Source organism: Trachymyrmex septentrionalis, unplaced genomic scaffold (assembly GCF_001594115.1).
Source record: "Trachymyrmex septentrionalis isolate Tsep2-gDNA-1 unplaced genomic scaffold, Tsep1.0 scaffold6, whole genome shotgun sequence".
Lineage (NCBI taxonomy): Eukaryota > Metazoa > Arthropoda > Insecta > Hymenoptera > Formicidae > Trachymyrmex > Trachymyrmex septentrionalis.
The window spans coordinates 2,730,206-2,748,027 of NW_017305778.1; the positions used below are offsets into that span (position 1 = coordinate 2,730,206).

Here is a 17,822-nt window from a genome sequence, read left to right on the forward strand (position 1 = left end):
TATATATATATATATCTATAAATACATCTATATATGCATAAAATGCCATCAATCATCAATACAATGTTCAACTAAATTAATAATACATTAATTAAGTTATTAATTTAATAAATTAATGAAGTTAATATAAAATTATTTATAACAAATTATAATGCATCTATGAATAATTATCGAACATACGAAAATCTCACTCACCTCTCCTTTGGCGATAAAATCTTCTATAGCTTCCACTGCATCTTTGAATGCTCCAGATTTGCTAGATTTCACTAAAGTATCCTTATATTCTTGGTAGGGTTTAATGTGGGATTCTTCTATCCATGCGCTACAAGAAAGACATCATTGAGAATTATAAATCATAGTAACACTGTGATTCTATGAGTAAAATGAGATAAACAATTTAAAAATAGAACTTACTAATTGTTTGTCCCAAAGAAGAAGATACATTGTACTGGTCCCTTTTTAGCATTCGCGGGCTTCTTCAAGTCCTTTGAAGGAACTGATACCTTTACATGCATTATAACATCAATATATAAGTACTGAGAGAATTATAATTAATATTATACAAAACTAATAATAATCGTAACATTTATTTTATCATATACATCTTGAATTCAATTTCAATTTACAATCCATTTGGAAAACAGTATCATTGAAAATAATATCAAACTTTTACAAAATAAAAATAATATATTTATTAAAAAATTAACATTAACAAAATATTTTACATTTATTATCGCGTGTACAAATCATTAGATATAAACTTTTAATAATTTTAAATGCATTTTAAAATTAAGAAAGATAAACATATTAGAAATAAATTTCCATCATTTTTCCATCTGCAAACACTATGTTTTATAATTACATATAGTTTTCTCTTTATATTAAGATTAAACTTTCCGACCTAGGGCCATATCCACTGTTCTCAGAATACGGGTGTCATAATAATACAAGGATGTCTCTTTCATTACAATCTTATTTGTCACTTATAAGTCACTTATAAATTTATTGGTACTATATAAGTAAACTTATAAGTGACAAATGTGATAAGATCCTATGATACCGTATTATTATGATTGTTCTACCTGGAGGTTGATTGTATATTTTGAAATAAAATGAAAATTACAAAAGTGAACAAAATTACTACAATATCTATAATTTCAATGACTAATACCTAGTGAATTTACCTACTTTTGTAATTTTTATTTCATTTTAAAGTACACAATCGACCCCCTAGGTTGATAATTCACTCTAATATTCGTACGGCCCTACCGTGCACGGCGGTTGCCGCGTAAAAACAGCCTCCAGAGAACTGCGGGAGTTATTCATTGAACGTTCCTAATCCTAAAATATTCTTTCTCCTATCTTCTCTCACATACTCTCGCATGACAGAATAATCGTCTGGGAAGATATTCATAATCCGATCTTATGTTCAAGACCATATCAAGTCACAATCAATTTTATGATTCGATTCAAACAATAACGCACGTCTCATATATATAAGTAATATAACGAAGTTATGAAGTAGTCTCAAGTTCGTACCTAAGAATGTTCTTGATTGTAATATCAGAATATGATTACCGGCCTCGCTAAAAACTAGTAGAAAATGCATCGTTGACAACCTCGAGATCCTGGCGTAATCACAGACCGTTCGCCCGACACGCCGCTGACGTCACGCGTTTCCGCCAATCGGAAAGGAGGAAATGGATTACGCGGGACAAATTCTGAAGTCTTGGCGACAGCAGAACGTCCAACGGTACTGGTCGACCCAGAAGAAATTTCGAAACCTGCAGCGAGACATGTGACGGAAAGAGTGGGAGAGGAGGGTCCCATCCTGCTGGGAGCTCGCCGAGCGTGGAAGGTAGATCCACGGGAGGTTGCAAGGGATTTAGGTTATAAGCTCCCGCGGCTTGCGCGCCAATTTGAATTCGAAGGTCGGGTGTGGCGGGAGACAGCGCTGCTCCGTACGACGCGATACGCCGCAACGCCGCAGCCAGTGGCGTCGACAGCTGGTGCATTCCGTCGCGGCGGCGAACGTCGACGAGGCAGAACGATACGAAAACCGCCAAATACGAGCGCGCGCGCGCAGAAGCGACGTTAACGGGAAGAGAAGCGCGAACTCACGTCGCGAAGCTTAGTGAGAATCGAGGGGAGGGGGACTTCACTTACCCGGCCGGGCCACGGCGAGAATCCCTTCATCTTCGCCCTGAAAGTCAGAAAAAAAAGATGTACCACATGAAATTAGACTGTACGAATGAACACGGGATATACGATTGCGTTATCGCGCGCACTTGAAATACACACCATACTAAATCACCCAGTTTGAATACTTCCGACATCGCGAGGACGATGAACAATGCTCGACAAGTTACTCCGAACGTCAGCGAGCGACTGACTTGCGTGCGAAGCGTCGTTTGTGCACGACGACATGACCGCGAGCCGCGCCATCTATGCGTCCCCCTTTCGAGCTCCCCCCCCTCATCATGCCACTTTATTTTTCGCTCCGTCGACCGAGACGCAAATAAATAATATTTCTGTATAACGTGATGAAATAAAGCGTTGTTCTTCATAAAAATATACTACAAAACTTATCGGAAAAACAACAAGAGAGTTATTAAGATTGTTTTCCGGCGTGCCGCGCTACTTTCGGTGACTAGAGTCCCGTCCTAAAGGACGTTCTACAATGCATTGCGAATATCTGTCGCCAATCGCAATGCTTCTCAACAGCCAATCAAAAACATCAATAGATGCATCCAGAAACACGACCACTCAGTGAGTTCTTGCATCTGAGTGGCATATTCCATTAGATCTAAAAATATAGACCAAACAGGTACAAGAACTCATTGAGAACACCTAATAATTGCTACGACGCTTTTCGTTTAGTAACCTCGGATTTACAATAGATGTTTTAAGCCTTAAGTCGTAAGAAATTGACCAATTACAATTGAATGCGAGAAGAATAATTGATTATGATTCGTTTATTTCTTATGACTTAGGCTTAAAAATCTATTGTAGATCTGGACTAATGCATAATTAAAAAACACAGACAATAGGAACAGGCAATAATACTTAACAAATTTTAAGAAATTTATTATTCTCTGTCTCTATTATTTGTATTTTTCAATTATCTCTTATGGATCTTCTACAATAAGCCATTAGTCATAAATCAGAAGTCAGAAGCTAAAAAATGACTAATCACAGTCATCAATTTTTAGCTTCTAACTTCTGATTTATAACTAATGACTTATTATAGAAGACTCATCAGGCTTTACAGTTACTGTTATAAATAGTGTGTGCGACAGCCCTAAAGGGATATAAAAATATATTTATATCAGAGAGAAACCTTAATAAAAGTTTTCTCTCTGCTTATATTAAAAATGATCGCATTCAATTGGTAAAATAGCTTTAGGAAATCGATCAATCACAATCGAATTTGAGGAGAAAACTCAACTATGATTGGTCAGTTCCTTAAGGCTTATTATACTTGTTTTTTTTTTTTTTTTTTTTTTTGCGTAATAAGTGTTGACTCGCAACTCACGACTGTGACTAACCAATCGTCGCTTGGCATTCCATGTCTCATTATCCGAATTTCCAGATATTGAAAATGTGATGTTTGTAAATTTACTGATGATAATGAAATGAATACTTGCCAAAAAAATGAAAAAAGGAGAAAGAAGAGATGAATGATTGTACCAATTGATCCAGTGCGATCGGAGCCTGAGGAACCTACGGTCCCGTAAATCGAGAAAACGATAGACGTTACTCCAGGACGATCGCCAGTCGTCACGTCGATTACGACTTATTAGCAATACCAGCTGTCAAGGCATTGATTGCGAGAGCTTTTTACCGTTTGTCTCGGACTCGAGCAAGGACGTTTCGCGTCCTGCAAACGCGTACTCGTTCTCTCAGGAAAAGTTCTCGCGATTTATAGTCTCGCAGCTACGCCGTGCAAATCTGATCAGAAATGGACAGTAACGCCCGTCATAATACGGTACGTCTATCCCATGACGAGATTGCAAATTGCTGTGGTTTCGCATTCATCAAGAACACCTCTCACATGATCTTTTCTATTCACTCAAAATACTTTTTATTGTCACCTTGACAAGTCTGTGATCGTCAACGTGTTTCCTCGCGCGATCGTAGTTTGCTCTGTGTTTGTCCTGTCATACGCTGGTGTCTTGCGTTGTTTTCATCATTCTTGTGCGCAAAAATATCACGTCAGTGGTCTTCACCGAAGCATTAATTCATGTCTCATGCAGCGTAGAACCAAAATTTAAGTCAATAAAAATATGTCTGACTATGCTCATTTCACTGTCGCTTCACAAGGTCTTTACTTCTAACGGAAACATACTGCATCAAAGTGAAACCGATTGACGATTTCGATGGAAACTAAACTACTGTTATCTATGATCCAGAAAAACATGTACATAATAATTGCTTTTCATTTACACTAAAACTCGGATAATTCTTATTTATGAAATCATAACTCAGTTGAATGAATGTTCCTTTTTATTCTGACAAGTAAGATTCAACTTAATTTTTATCTACAATTTACACAAGTTCGAGACTGCGTGTTTTACTGAATCTTATTAAATCACATTAAAAAGTAAAAAAAGATTATAATTTTGTGTTATTATGCAATAACTTTATTACTAAAGTAAGCAAGTGATATCACTATCTCAATATAAAATAATCATAACTATATTTAGTATTATTTGAGTAAAAATTGAAAGCAATCAATATATTTTGTATATTTTGATTCCAATTTGATGTATGTATATTTTGATTATAAAATTTTTGATAGTTATTCTTGTCGAAGGCACAATGTTCAGAGGATAATAATGCTTTACCGTTTTTTTTTTATGATAAAGTAATGTAAATGTTATTCTATATTTGTTATTCACTTGAATTTCATGAAAAATATAATGATGTTTGTATCAACTTGAATCACTAAATGGAAAGCATCCAATACTTTGTGAAGTATATGGATTTACTGACATTTATTTTATGCATTGTTTCACAGCTACCTCAAGCAGACACAGATACTGGTGGCGAAACATCAAGTCAAAACGAAATTCCTACGGTTACTGTAGCAATGCCATTTATGCAAGTTGACATGCTTGGACATTCTGGAGCATCTACTGCTGGTGCACACTCTACAACGACAAACCGAATGGTAATATATTGTAATATAATATAATAAGCTTGTTTATTGTAACTGAATTGATTTACAATATATTAATTATTTTAAAAATGGAATAGATAGAAAGTTTAAATGTAGTTTTAGAACACACACACGCGCGCGCGCGCACGCACGCACGCACACACATACACACACAGAGGACAAGCCCATTACATAATGTTACATAAATTATATTATTATGTTAATTTTATATAATTTATGTAGTCTATTTAATTTATGTAATATTTTATATAATTCATATTTATTTATGTAATATTTAACATAAATGCATAAATTATATCATATTATATAATACATAAAATATGTACAATTTTATATGATTTGAATAACTATTAATCGAGTAAAATTATTTAGACTGATGGGGAAGAGATTCCACCTCCGAAACTAGATTTCTCTGCACCACCACCTTATGAAGTAGCTACAAAATTACCCAGTTATGAAGAGGTTCAGCGTGAAAAGACTCTACAAGGAGAGCCACAACCTCAAGTACACATGGTACACAACTGTATTCAAAAAAATTTTAATATACGTGTCTATATTTCGAAATATTCTGTTTCTCTAGAGCTCTAAATCTCTTTTTACAGCCAGGAAATATTAGACCACCACAGCAGCCTTTAACAATATTGGCAATAGATACTGAAGCTGCGGAAGGAGATCCAGAAAGTGGGCTACTTGGCACAGATTTTATGTTCTTCACAGCGTTTCTTGGTGGGATATCTTTATATTTTAAGTTAAAGTTTAAATCGATAAGAATTTAATAAGAAAATATATCTTCATATTCCACAAAATCTAATATCTTCCATAATGACAATTTGCACTAATTTATCTTTACAGTCGCATTTTTATTCAACTGGATCGGATTTTTGTTACTGATGTGTTTCTGTCACACTATTGCTTCTCGTTACGGTGCACTAGCTGGCTTTGGATTGTCTCTCACGAAGTGGACACTCATTGTTAAACACTCTACCGACCTTGCTTCGCGAGAGAATTCATGGCTATGGTGGTTGATAATGGCATTTGGTTTGTATAATGTTTAAGAAAGATAATTAAACTTACAAAAGATATTTTAGACGAAGGCAACTACTAAAAAGATAAATTTTGATGCGATTTATTTTTCTAGGTGTTCTAATTTGTGTACGTGCTATCATTCAATATTTAAACATCAAACGAGGATGGAGATTATTGTCCGGAAGCGCACAGGAGCGTTTACTTTTTTTCTATTAAAAATCATAAAATGCACCTTTTTTTCTTTATCAACTTGGCTTTAGAACAAACAAGCATTTCTATGTGGGTCATATTTGTATAATATATAATCGACTTTCTCTCTTAAGAGAGAGCATCGTGTAGATCGTAATATCTGTCAATCGTATCTATATAGAACAAAAATGAGAACTTTAAAATGATTTGCCAAATTTACTGTATGAAACAGATTAGTACGATTTAAAAAAACGATGAAAAGAATTAGCTCGTTTTTCGCATATACACATATATGGAGGACCTACAAACGCTATTTTATGTGATGTTACATATAGACTACGGAAAAAAGCAAATGTACATTTTTATTGCTCAAAATAATACGAACAATGCTTTAAATTAATGATTTTATTCATTTTAAGCGTTGTTCATTTGAATGCAAATCACTGAAAAAAGGTAAGTGTGCAGAGCGCATGTCAAATCGCAATTTATGAAAAACTGACAAGTCAAAATGAATCGCGTAAAGAGATAAAATATACAATTCGTTATTATTTCGAAAAAATAAATTATAAATAAAAGTTTTCTAATAGAATATAATACATTTCTAATGTTAGAAAAGCTTCTAGAGATTGACTACTTACTAAATATGATAAGAATATTAATATCTGGCTTTATATAGATATTATAATTTATATATACATAAAATATATATAGCGAGAATTCTTGTTGAGGAAGAATTCTGAAAATATAAATAAAAATGATAAATATTACATATGTGTATTAAAATTTATTATATAAAGCGATATGCGAGTACATGTTATTCTGTGAGAAATTTCATTGTTATACTCATTACAACGATAAAACAAAGGAATATTTAGAACTTTATATTTTTCCCTCTCCTTATGTTACAAAAATCATAGTTCTTTGAATTTTGGGAAATTCTTGAAAATTAGAAAAATTGTTAGAATTGATTTTTTTAAATTTTTGATAAATATATATTATATTGTCAGCAAAGTTATGTACAAATATATAGAATTATAATAAATTGATATATCAATTTATTAAACAATTCTTAAATTTTTTACTCGGTCTTTTGTAGACGTGTTAGAATTAGAACTTAAATTATTCATGTTATTAGAATAACTTAAAATTGATTCATAAATAGTGTTAATATATGAATGTTTTCTGGACATTAGATGTCTTTTGATAGTTTTATAAAACATATAAAAAAAATTTTAAAATATCTATTAGATGATTTTAGAAAGACCAAATGTATGTGTCTGTTAAATTATTTTAAAAAGTTAATTATGTTTTCATGAAAATTATATATATTTATTTCGTATACTTTAATCCCGAAAAAGGATTTTCAAATCTATGAAAGAGAAAAAAGTAATTGTTATACAAAAATTATTGCGTTTAGTCGGTATAATATCACCGACGAGAATATATCTCGTCGGTGGTAATGCAGACGATTTTAGGATTGCCTTAAGTCTTCGCTAATTGGAACTTGGATCTGCGTTAACTGGGATTCGAATTTCCGCTAACTATGTTTCGAGTATCCGCTAACTAAGGTTTGAATTTTTATTGACGTTGAACAAGGTTGAGTCTTTACTAAATCGGTTAATATACGCTATCTAATATATTGCATCGCAAGAGGTCCCATGGTGTAATGGTTAGCACTCTGGACTCTGAATCCAGCGATCCGAGTTCAAATCTCGGTGGGACCTGATCTTTCTTTTTTTTAAAGTTACAAATAATTTTTTATTAATATTCAAATAGTAATATTTAAAATAAAAATAAAATAAATATTTCACGTGCATATATATATATAACATTTATATATATATAATTACATATTCATTTCAGATGTAATTAAAATTACGCCTTATTATAGGTAAATGATTTTCTTACAGTTTATTTATTGAGAATAACAATATAAGTATAAAAAATTTATGGAATATTTTATATTTATATTTTTCGTGATGACGTCAGAAACAAGTAAACAAAAATCTTATTAATTTAAATAAAAAGGAATAACATAAAATAAATGAAAACATGATTTATTGTTAAACATTGTGCATATGTTACAAAATGATTTCAGTCCACTTGAAGACATTTGTGTGGAAATAAACGAACTTTTTTAAGTTCAAATTAGAAAACTCTATTAATTGTGTTCTTAGAAAGTGTTTTTATTCTGCTTTGGATTTATCTGTTATTTAAATTTATCTGATCCAAGTTCTTACTCTTGTACAACTTTAATTATAGAAATTAAACAATCTAATTTTCCTACAAAAATTTTTATTATACAAAAAATTTTGGAAATAAAAATTTCGTTTTTGTTCAGCGAGCTTTCATAAATAAAAAAATGTATGCGAGTAAAAGTGAGTCATTTTGCATAATTCAATCTCATAAAATTTTCGAATTTATTTTCGCTATTAAAAAATTTTCACAAATCAGTCAAATTACTGCGGTTAAGTTTCCATGTGTTAAGATATTATCATCAATAATTAACTTATTGTTCGACCTATTATTCGAGAGCAGGTGCGTATCAAGCAACCCAGGATTCCCCAGGAAGAAAGACAACACAACAATCGACAAGTGCGAGTAACATTGCATTCACGCAGCGACATCGTGTACGTCAAATTTGCGAGATAAGAATTTCACCGTGGTGATCGTACTGAGAAGGAAATAATATGAAACAACCTTCGGAAGAGAATAAGAACAGTTTGCTCAATAATGAGGACAACCCCGTGGTTTTTTTGGATGTGGCGATCGGATCCGAAAAAGGTATGAATAGTAAGGTTATGTACGGTGCAAACACCAACTCACGGTCTTATTGTTTTTCAGTGGGAAGAGTTGTCATAGAATTGTTCAAGGATGTCGTGCCACGGACTGCAGAGAATTTTCGTGTTCTGTGTACCGGTGAGAAAGGTGCCGGGTTGAAGGCTCCAAAACTACATTACAAGGGAACTATCTTTCACAAAGGTGCGCATTACCGTGATCACGAATGTTCGATTCCTTACAACTTTATTCCTTGTCATAATTCTAAAGCCTATAAAAATATTTCTAAACCTTGCGATCTTAAGTACTTGTATGTTCCTTATTTATCTTTTTGAAATTGGATAGAATTAGAATTCTTTTGCTGATGAGAATAGAAATAGAAATATTTTCCATTTGATGATTATCCATCGATAATATAAATCAACGCAGCGTATTCTATCTTTATTGCTTATTGGATGTCAAGAAATTTAGACTGATGTTTGTATCGAATTGTGTCACTAATGTTTGTCCCTAATTTAATTTTAATCTTGGTTCAACTAACTCTTTCATCTATTTCTAGTTCTAAGAATTAGAAAAAGATGTGGAGTCAAACCGAGATTAATTTACATTAGTAGAAACAGACATAATAAATGGAATTAGACATCCAAAATTTAATTTATTATGACATTCATTTATCGTATACACATATTTATCACCTCAGCCAAGGCTTTTGGAAATATAAATCATTTATTTATTTATTTATTTTTTTAGGGTAAATAGAGTTAAAGTTTGATTTATGACAATTGATTTATGACTATCATAGGCTGCATCATTTGTCTTCCTTAAAATGTGGTTCTACAATGAGTTGATAATTGAAAGTTTTAATCTTAGTTGTCTAAATTGGCTATTAGCCAATTTCACTGATTAAAACTTAGAATTAGGATTATTGACTCATTGTAGAATCTACGTAACATTTGATAACCAATAAGAGGTTTGTTCGTGTTGTATGCTCCAATACGCACCTTATCACAGCTCTTACTCACTCCAATAAACAAGCATTGAAGTAAAATTTGAATATCACATTTCCCTAACTTAAAAATAACTAAAAAATAAATAAAAAGGGCTCAAGGGAGAGCGCAAATTGTTCAAAGAAATCTCTCAATATAAAAGTTAAATTTATTGAAGAGACAATAGAATAAAGAAAAATCGTTAAACGATAATAAATTTTGTATAGTTTTGATTAGTCTTTTAACCTTCTTCAGTGATAATAACGCAACTTTACATACTTGAACTGCCTAATGTATAAAAAAAGATCGGAAGATGTGAAATTCATTTATTGCGGTCTCCAGGGAAGCCAAATTAAGTTATATGTCGAGAATACATTTTCCCATGCCAATTACAAGGCTGGATGGAACTCATAATTTTCGGTGCCTTTAATAATAAAATAAAATAAATATTTTCTTATGAGAAAATGGATGTACAAAGAACTCACTCGTCAACGAATACTGCAAGCACATAAAGTAAACTGCTAATCTTAAAAAATTTTTTAATCAAATTATAAAATAATAAATAGAAATGATAAATAAAATTCCGTATTGTACATTTTATTTGTCATCTATTTATTATTTTATAATTTGACTTAACAATTTTTTAATTGTGAACATTCCTTGCTATCAAGACTTTGGATTAGCAGTTTACTTTATGTGCTTGCAGTATTCGTTGATGGGTGAATTCTTTGTACATCCATTTTCCCATAAGAAAATACTTATTTTATTTTATTATTAAAGGCACCGAAAATTGTGAATTCCATCCAGCCTTGTAACTGGCATGGGAAAATGTTTTTCTTGACAGAGAACTTAATTTGGCTTCTCTGGAGACTATAACAAATAAATGTAACTTTTATATTGAAAGATTTCTTTGAACAATTTTTGCGCATTCTGAACAGCGCGCCTACTCCCTCGAGTCCTTTTTATTTATTTTTTAGTTGCATTGAAGTAAGTAAGAACTATAATAAGAGTATGCGGCACAAACAAATCTAAGGATAATTCTAAGAGCTTTATGAGCGTGAATTAGACTACAGTCATATATGTACAATTTTGTTTGAGTTACCACTTTAGTTTAGAGTCTATTCTTTATTTACACTAATTGTACTTAAAGTGAAATGGATATGTATTTTTTCGAAATTTAGCAAAAACGAGATAAAAAATTATAATGCAGTCTAGTGCAACGAATAGGTGTTTTGGAAATGTGGATCATTTATTCTTTTTATTTCTTTTAAGAATGGAATAGAAATTAATTTTTTAAGACATACACATTTATACACACAGTCATCATACATATGTAATATTATATTGCTACAGTTATTTCACAGTTCATGATCCAGGGTGGTGATATTGTTAATTTCGATGGAACCTGTGGGGAAAGTATTTACGGTCCTTACTTTGACGACGAGAACTTTAAATTGAAGCACAACTTCCCTGGACTACTTAGTATGGTGAACGAGGGGAAGCCAAACACTAACAGTTCTCAATTTATCATTACCGTTCAAGCGTCTACGCATCTAGATAACACTCATGTAGTATTTGGAAAGATTATAAAAGGCATGGGTGCAGTGTTAGAGCTCTGTAAAGTACCGACTGAAAATGACATTCCAGTTGATGTAAGGCTGTCTTTTAAATTACAAAGCTAATAACTTCCTGGAACAGTTAGCTTCATGATTGATTTGTTTTTAGAAAATAAGTATAGTTGACTGTGGAGAGTTGAAAAAAGGTGAAAATTGGGGATTAGAAGAGAACGATGGGTCTGAGGATGTTTATACGCCATGGCCAGAAGATTGGGATTATTCTAAACATGTTAACAAGCTCACTGTAAATTATCATTCATATATATATATATATCATTTCTGAAAATTATTACTTACGTACTGATATGTTAAATTATACCTTAATTTGAATGTTTACATTTTTAGCACAAATTTATGGAGGATGTAATAAGGAAGATAAAAGAGTCTGGAAATAGTTATTTTACAAAGCAAAATTATGTGGATGCTAATAGAAAGTATAGAAAAGCATTACGATATTACGACTGGATGAACAAACAGAAAAACATGTCGGATACATTTTATGCCTCATTGGTGGATCTTAAATTAACTTTATTACTTAATTTAGCTGCTGTACGATTAAAGCAAGAAGAGTATCGTAAAGCCATAGATCTTTGTAATGAGGTAAGTAAATATTCCGTGAGAAAATCAGAAGTAATGCATTTATGTCTTAATACATATATTTAATTTAGGTTCTGGAAACGGATAACATAAATAGTAAAGCATTATTTCGAAGAGCACAAGCTTATACTTCCTTGAACGAATATCCATTAGCATTAAAAGATTTGCATCAGGCGTCGGATCTGTGTCCTGATACGAGGACACTTATCTCAAAGGAAATAAAAAAAGTAAAAGAGATGGGAAAAGTTTATTTAGAATTAGAAAAAACCACGTATCAAAGAATGTTTCATTAAATATACTTTTATGATTTGATATTATATATACATATATATATATAATATATATATAAATATGATAAAATTTTGTACGTTTTTATTTTTAGATATTAAATTACATCAGCGTCGATTGACTGTAAACAATTGAATTAATATACTATTTCTTGCAATTCATGAGAGTTAATACAAGATCAAAAAAATCCAATCTCTTCTTACTAATACAAGAGCCACATGTATCATTTTTTCCTTTTTAAATAACTCATTGTCAATTTCAGTCAATTACTCTAATCATTGTTGAAATCAATATTCAATGTGTCATAATACAATGTACAATGTGTCATAGTACTTATTATTAACGATAAATGTCCGAAGATATTAATTATCTGTGTATTTATATATACTTTTTTAAATATATTTCTATCAAAAGCGCAATAAAATTAGTAAAAAAAATACCTCAAATGTTTAATATTCAGGCAATAATATATGTTTAACTCTGGCTGTGTATATATTTTTTTAAAATAATTAGCTATAAATTTAAAATGCAATGTATAAATAACGCATAATCGTAAGAGACTATACTACTTTGTGTATAATTTATATAAATTAGGGAATATTAAATAAATACAATATATTGCAATTATATTTTATATTCTTATTTCACGAGTATATCTACTCAACCCGTTAAGAATTAAGAAATTATTTTGGTGTCATATATGTATTGAAAAATCACAAAAATATAAATTTAAGCTAAGCATTTTTCTATCTTATACATTTGTAAAACAAAATTTTTGTAACAAATACTCTAAGAATATTAACTTCAAATATTTGAAAATTTAAGATTTATCAATAAAATTTTTAATATAAAAATGAATGGAATAATTACATTTTAAAATTTGTACCGTACTTTGCATGGAAATTTTATCGAGTAATTTTTATCAGATAGTGTTTCATTATCAATAACTCAATTCTTAATATCGCCAAAATTATTAGAATATATCTTGATAAAAGATAGCGCAAATTAAAACTAAAATTTTCTTTTAAAAAATTATTTGCAAAAATTAAATCAAATTAAAATAAGTTGTAAATTTAAATATCAACTTTCGATATTAAAATATAATGTGTAAAAGATAAAACAACTTATTTTAGGAGGGCACGAAATAAATCATGAATAGCTCATACTCTATCTTTTGATGAAATATTTTTTTTCTATTAAGATTAAATTTTCGAAAATTCCTCAAAATGAGCAAAAATTTCAGTCGTATCTATCTCCGTTTATTTATTCCAACTTCAAATTGATTTAGAATTATCTTGCATACAATATTTTTAATTTTATGCATGCGTGATTACGTCGCAAATTTGAAGCAGCATTGGTGCAGGAGAAAAATTAATTGAGAATAAAGATACGGAGATTTAATTATATATGTATAGAATAATACGCTGCAGAGCTGATATATAATATTAATTTATTAAGCTCACGTGTGTGTGCGTAGATCGCAGAATATGAAATTGTTCAATCAACAATTGAGTATTATCGCACATACTTATATCAATAATAATAGAACCGATAATTTAAAAAATGCAGTTACATTTTCAATCATGCTATTTAACGATGTAATAGGTTAAAATGAATGCGTTTTGCTTTATTTCATAACATTGAGTAATATCTATGTAACAATTCTCTTTGAAATATCTACAATGTATCTAAATGTAAAAGCTATTCTATATTGACTAGATTCAAAACATATTTTCTTTTTGCTATTCTGTCTCAATACTTTAATATATCTATTAAAAGTAATTGTATATTGAAAGTAATGCTTCTTTGCATAAATGAATAAATAAATAAATACGAAATTTTACGCGAAAGAGCGTTAGAAACCGATAAAGTAGAGAGAAAGCTATATTTCATTATATATGTATAATATAATTATAAGTATAATCATAATAATAAATATTTGATGCGTTTAAAAAAAAAATTTTTTTTCTTAAAATATGAAATATAATTTCCTGGAATGGAATAATATAAAAATATTCTGTTGAGGTAAGAAAGTAATAGATAAATTAAGTGGAATGTTTTTTTACGAAACGATTCTCCAATGGTCAGTTCGGTAAACTTTATGATGTATGTATGTTTATATGATGTGTATTTTATGCTATATGTATGTTTGTATGATGTATTTATGATGTATATTTTATGCGATCATTATGTATTGTATTACCGTCAATAGTCGGACGGAAAATTTCTGAGTCCTTATGATATACACAAATATATAATGCGAATGTTTTTTACAGAATATATGTATAATCTAAACAAATGTTGCACAAGCTGACAAACGTTGTATATTCAATATAATTTCGCTGCTATCATTTATACTGTACTGCTCATATCAATTAATCTGTTTTACTTAAGCTACATAGATACTTTGTTCGGTCAGGATGGCAGCTTGTTGTTCGTGATCGAAGTATCTTTTTTGTAATAAAAACGGTTCATGATTAAAATTAAATACCGTTTTATAATATTGTTACAAATAGAATTATTTTTTGTTATTTACAGTGAGCATTTTTTTTTGTTTTCCTCGCTTCGTACCGTTACTCACAAGGCATATGGCGGAATTCGATTTGACAATGTCAAATCTAGCAGACTTCCTTGTCGTCCCCATTAACCGTATTATCCGTACAATTTTTGTAAGCATCTGCTCCATTTTCCGTTTCAATCAAATTATGCAGCTCTTTACATAGCGTTTCCTCGCATACTTCACCATCAATTGTCGCATTCTCGATTATATTTTCATAGTTATCCGTCTCGTTCTCAACCGCTTGTTTGAGATCGGATTCTATTATCTCTTCGCAACTCTTGAACATCTCGGGATTCTCATTTAAAGTCAATACTTCGGGATTTTCATTTGAATTCAAAATATCTGTATTGACCTCGTCATCCGTTGTGTCAGTAGACTGCGACACTTTTTTCAGCACGCTATCCACTAAATTCGATGCAAAACTCTTGTTCTCGTTTCCCTCGTGTATCGTTTGATGTATCGGCAGACTTTGCGGTCTACTAGGACGTCCATAGGGAAACGTATTTTCTTCACCTGCTGGCGTATGCACGGCAGATATCTCCGTTTGAGTGGCGACGCCATTATCGACAAGAGCGGGTTTTGGCTTCATGTTGGACATGCAACGCTTTATCTCGGTCATCGAATCTTGCAATTGTTGAACCTAATAAAAAACAGATTTTTAAATAAAAAAATTTTACTTTCCGTTGGCAAAATACAGAAATTTTTCCTAAAACTTACCTGGGTATGAAGCAGATTGCACGTTTGCGCGAGATTATTTACTACATCCGCATTTGGTTGCAAGATATTGTCCGTATCAGTGAAAGTATTTTCTCGATTGCCGCCCGGTTGTAAACTGACTACTTTCTTCCACAATGCATTAATCGCTTGCATTTGCAATAATTGTAACTTATGTTCGCTTTCGAGGGCGGTTCTCGTGGCTTCCATATCTGTCGACAATTTCCTGTAAATATTTTATACGTGTACATTTTTTTTTATTCTGTAAATAAATTATGCACGAAAGAAATGAAATCTTACTGGATGTATTTATTCGTTCTTATCATGTCAATCGTTTTTAATATATTAGTAGCTTTATTATTAAGGTTTCTTGTATGATAGCCTCGCCACATTCTTTGAATACAGATAGCAGCCTTCTCTGTATGATCTTGATCTGCAAGAATATATCCATTCAATATACATGAAATGTTTATCAATATACTTGCACTTAATATTTTAAATGTTTTACCTTTGTTACTGTCTTCTTGTCTTCTTTGAATAGCTCTATGACGAATGCTATCCAATTTCGCTTGACAAACTTCACTATCCTCGTCACTGCTCTGAATTCCAGCTTCGCCATCTCTCTCATCTTTGTTCGAATTACTCTTGAGTCTCTCATTCGCGCTCTTCGGTCGCTGTATATTTCTAGCTAAATTAGGACTCTTCGTGCTTCTCTTCGCGGGCAAAGTCTTGCTTTGAACGTAATTATTAATCTTCACACTGTATGGACACTTACTATTAGCGTATGTCACGATTGGTTTCGCTATATTTGGTCTCATGACGCTACAATTTGTCGCGGAACTACTTTTCACGAGCGCGTTCGCCTTTATACAGCTTAGATTCGTTTTTGCCATTGGATTTACGGTGTTTATGATCGGAATTGCCTTTCCATCGCCGTCCATGGATGGTTTACTAGGTATTGTAACTTGACAGGGAGAGCTTAATTTACTTGATGTGGGAGTTTTCGGTAAAATCCGCGAAAGCCCAGACGGTGGACGAAAATCTGGACTCATCAGAGACTCTGGTACTGGTACTAGTTTCGTAGCCGCTTGCAGAGGACTTGATGTCTCTGAACAAAATATCTTTTGTCGCAATCTAATTCCGTTTAATCTAACTCAATCAATTGTATAACTATCTTACCTTCCATGTCTTGCAAACTATTGTTTGATATTTTGTTATTTAATGCCATACTAGTCAGCATATTAGGATCTAAACTTTGGGTCATCAAATTCGACTCATGATCGCCGCTCAATAAACCATGACACGAAGAAACCATAGCATCAGTATGACAGCTGGATACCATTCGGTCTGGCGATTTCATTTTCAAGGAGTTCCTTGAGGAAGCTGACAAAATATTGTTTTGACACTATAATCAACGCTTATTGTGCAATAAATGACATTTTATTATTTTGTAAAATTTATTTGTGTTTGGATAATTTCTGATGCTAGCACTGCTAGCAAAAACATGCACAAATAATATACATATATAGTCTACTAATCGAAATTAAATGCTATTTAAAAAAAGAAATGTGAACATCTTTTCAAATCATCCTATACTAATACTAAATCTTCTAAATATAGCGCCTTCGTGTTGATATTTTTACTGCTTCATTGGCCAACGGTCGTTTGCACTATAAGCCTAAGGAAGCAATTGCTTAAAAAGTACTATGCATGAGAGAACTATAGGCATGTGCATGAATCCAGATCAATTAATTCTTATATGTTTTAATCGTATAATAAATAATTAAATAATAGATTTGTCAAAAGTGATATATAGGATATATAAAATATAATAAGAATATAAAAATATTCATATGCACACTTAATAATAATGCAATATTAATATA

General features: G+C 31.4%; 4 protein-coding genes and 1 non-coding gene across 6 annotated transcripts in view; 3 read left to right on the plus strand and 2 right to left on the minus strand.

Moving 5' to 3' along the window:
- Nucleotides 1–2,390, minus strand: part of LOC108752290 (putative oxidoreductase GLYR1 homolog) — a 48,426-nt gene extending 46,036 nt beyond the window's left edge. The window contains exons 1-4 of the mRNA XM_018493019.1: nt 2,302–2,390; nt 2,167–2,203; nt 415–503; nt 196–322 (exon numbers count right to left, since the gene is read on the minus strand). Coding sequence (XP_018348521.1) covers nt 196–322; nt 415–503; nt 2,167–2,203; nt 2,302–2,336 — 288 coding nt within the window. The 5' untranslated portion in view covers nt 2,337–2,390. The remainder of the gene's footprint in view (nt 1–195; nt 323–414; nt 504–2,166; nt 2,204–2,301) is intronic.
- A 1,571-nt stretch (nt 2,391–3,961) lies between these two features.
- LOC108752291 (NEDD4 family-interacting protein 1-like) lies at nt 3,962–6,655 on the plus strand. Of its 2 annotated transcripts, none has more exons than XM_018493020.1 (6): nt 3,962–3,988; nt 5,021–5,173; nt 5,555–5,695; nt 5,785–5,908; nt 6,035–6,220; nt 6,321–6,655. In XM_018493020.1, the coding sequence occupies exons 1-6, from the start codon at nt 3,962–3,964 to the stop codon at nt 6,422–6,424; spliced, it is 735 nt and encodes a 244-aa protein (XP_018348522.1). In that variant the 3' UTR covers nt 6,425–6,655. The 2 variants fall into 2 exon arrangements, with proteins under 2 accessions (XP_018348522.1, XP_018348523.1); XM_018493021.1 differs by lacking the exon at nt 3,962–3,988 and adding an exon at nt 4,148–4,420 and having other exon boundaries at nt 6,321–6,424.
- A 1,394-nt stretch (nt 6,656–8,049) lies between these two features.
- On the plus strand, nt 8,050–8,121 carry Trnaq-cug. The gene has a single exon. It is a non-coding gene; the product is annotated as a tRNA-Gln (tRNA).
- Nucleotides 8,122–8,959: 838 nt separating this feature from the next.
- On the plus strand, nt 8,960–12,872 carry LOC108752289 (peptidyl-prolyl cis-trans isomerase D). Its single transcript, XM_018493018.1, has 7 exons — nt 8,960–9,181; nt 9,242–9,379; nt 11,515–11,813; nt 11,887–12,021; nt 12,123–12,377; nt 12,446–12,601; nt 12,757–12,872. Exons 1-7 carry the CDS (start codon nt 9,088–9,090, stop codon nt 12,781–12,783), a joined length of 1,104 nt encoding a protein of 367 aa, XP_018348520.1. The 5' UTR covers nt 8,960–9,087; the 3' UTR covers nt 12,784–12,872.
- A 2,349-nt stretch (nt 12,873–15,221) lies between these two features.
- The window catches only part of LOC108752218 (centrosomal protein of 97 kDa), a 5,541-nt gene continuing 2,940 nt past the window's right edge, over nt 15,222–17,822 (minus strand). Inside the window, exons 8-12 of the mRNA XM_018492897.1 lie at nt 17,116–17,319; nt 16,445–17,044; nt 16,237–16,369; nt 15,940–16,162; nt 15,222–15,862 (exon numbers count right to left, since the gene is read on the minus strand). Of these exons, the coding sequence (XP_018348399.1) occupies nt 15,281–15,862; nt 15,940–16,162; nt 16,237–16,369; nt 16,445–17,044; nt 17,116–17,319 (1,742 nt within the window). The 3' untranslated portion in view covers nt 15,222–15,280. The remainder of the gene's footprint in view (nt 15,863–15,939; nt 16,163–16,236; nt 16,370–16,444; nt 17,045–17,115; nt 17,320–17,822) is intronic.

Excerpts from the sequence above, each read along its gene's own strand:
- LOC108752291 (XM_018493020.1), top strand. The coding sequence starts at position 3,962 with ATGGACAGTAACGCCCGTCATAATACG. Across the intron at positions 5,696-5,784 it reads CACAACCTCAAGTACACATG|CCAGGAAATATTAGACCACC; the intron begins GTACACAACTGT and ends CTCTTTTTACAG. Across the intron at positions 6,221-6,320 it reads GTGGTTGATAATGGCATTTG|GTGTTCTAATTTGTGTACGT; the intron begins GTTTGTATAATG and ends TTATTTTTCTAG.
- LOC108752289 (XM_018493018.1), top strand. The coding sequence starts at position 9,088 with ATGAAACAACCTTCGGAAGAGAATAAGAACAGTTTGCTCAATAATGAG. Across the intron at positions 12,378-12,445 it reads CCATAGATCTTTGTAATGAG|GTTCTGGAAACGGATAACAT; the intron begins GTAAGTAAATAT and ends TATTTAATTTAG. Across the intron at positions 12,602-12,756 it reads TCTCAAAGGAAATAAAAAAA|ATATTAAATTACATCAGCGT; the intron begins GTAAAAGAGATG and ends TTTTATTTTTAG.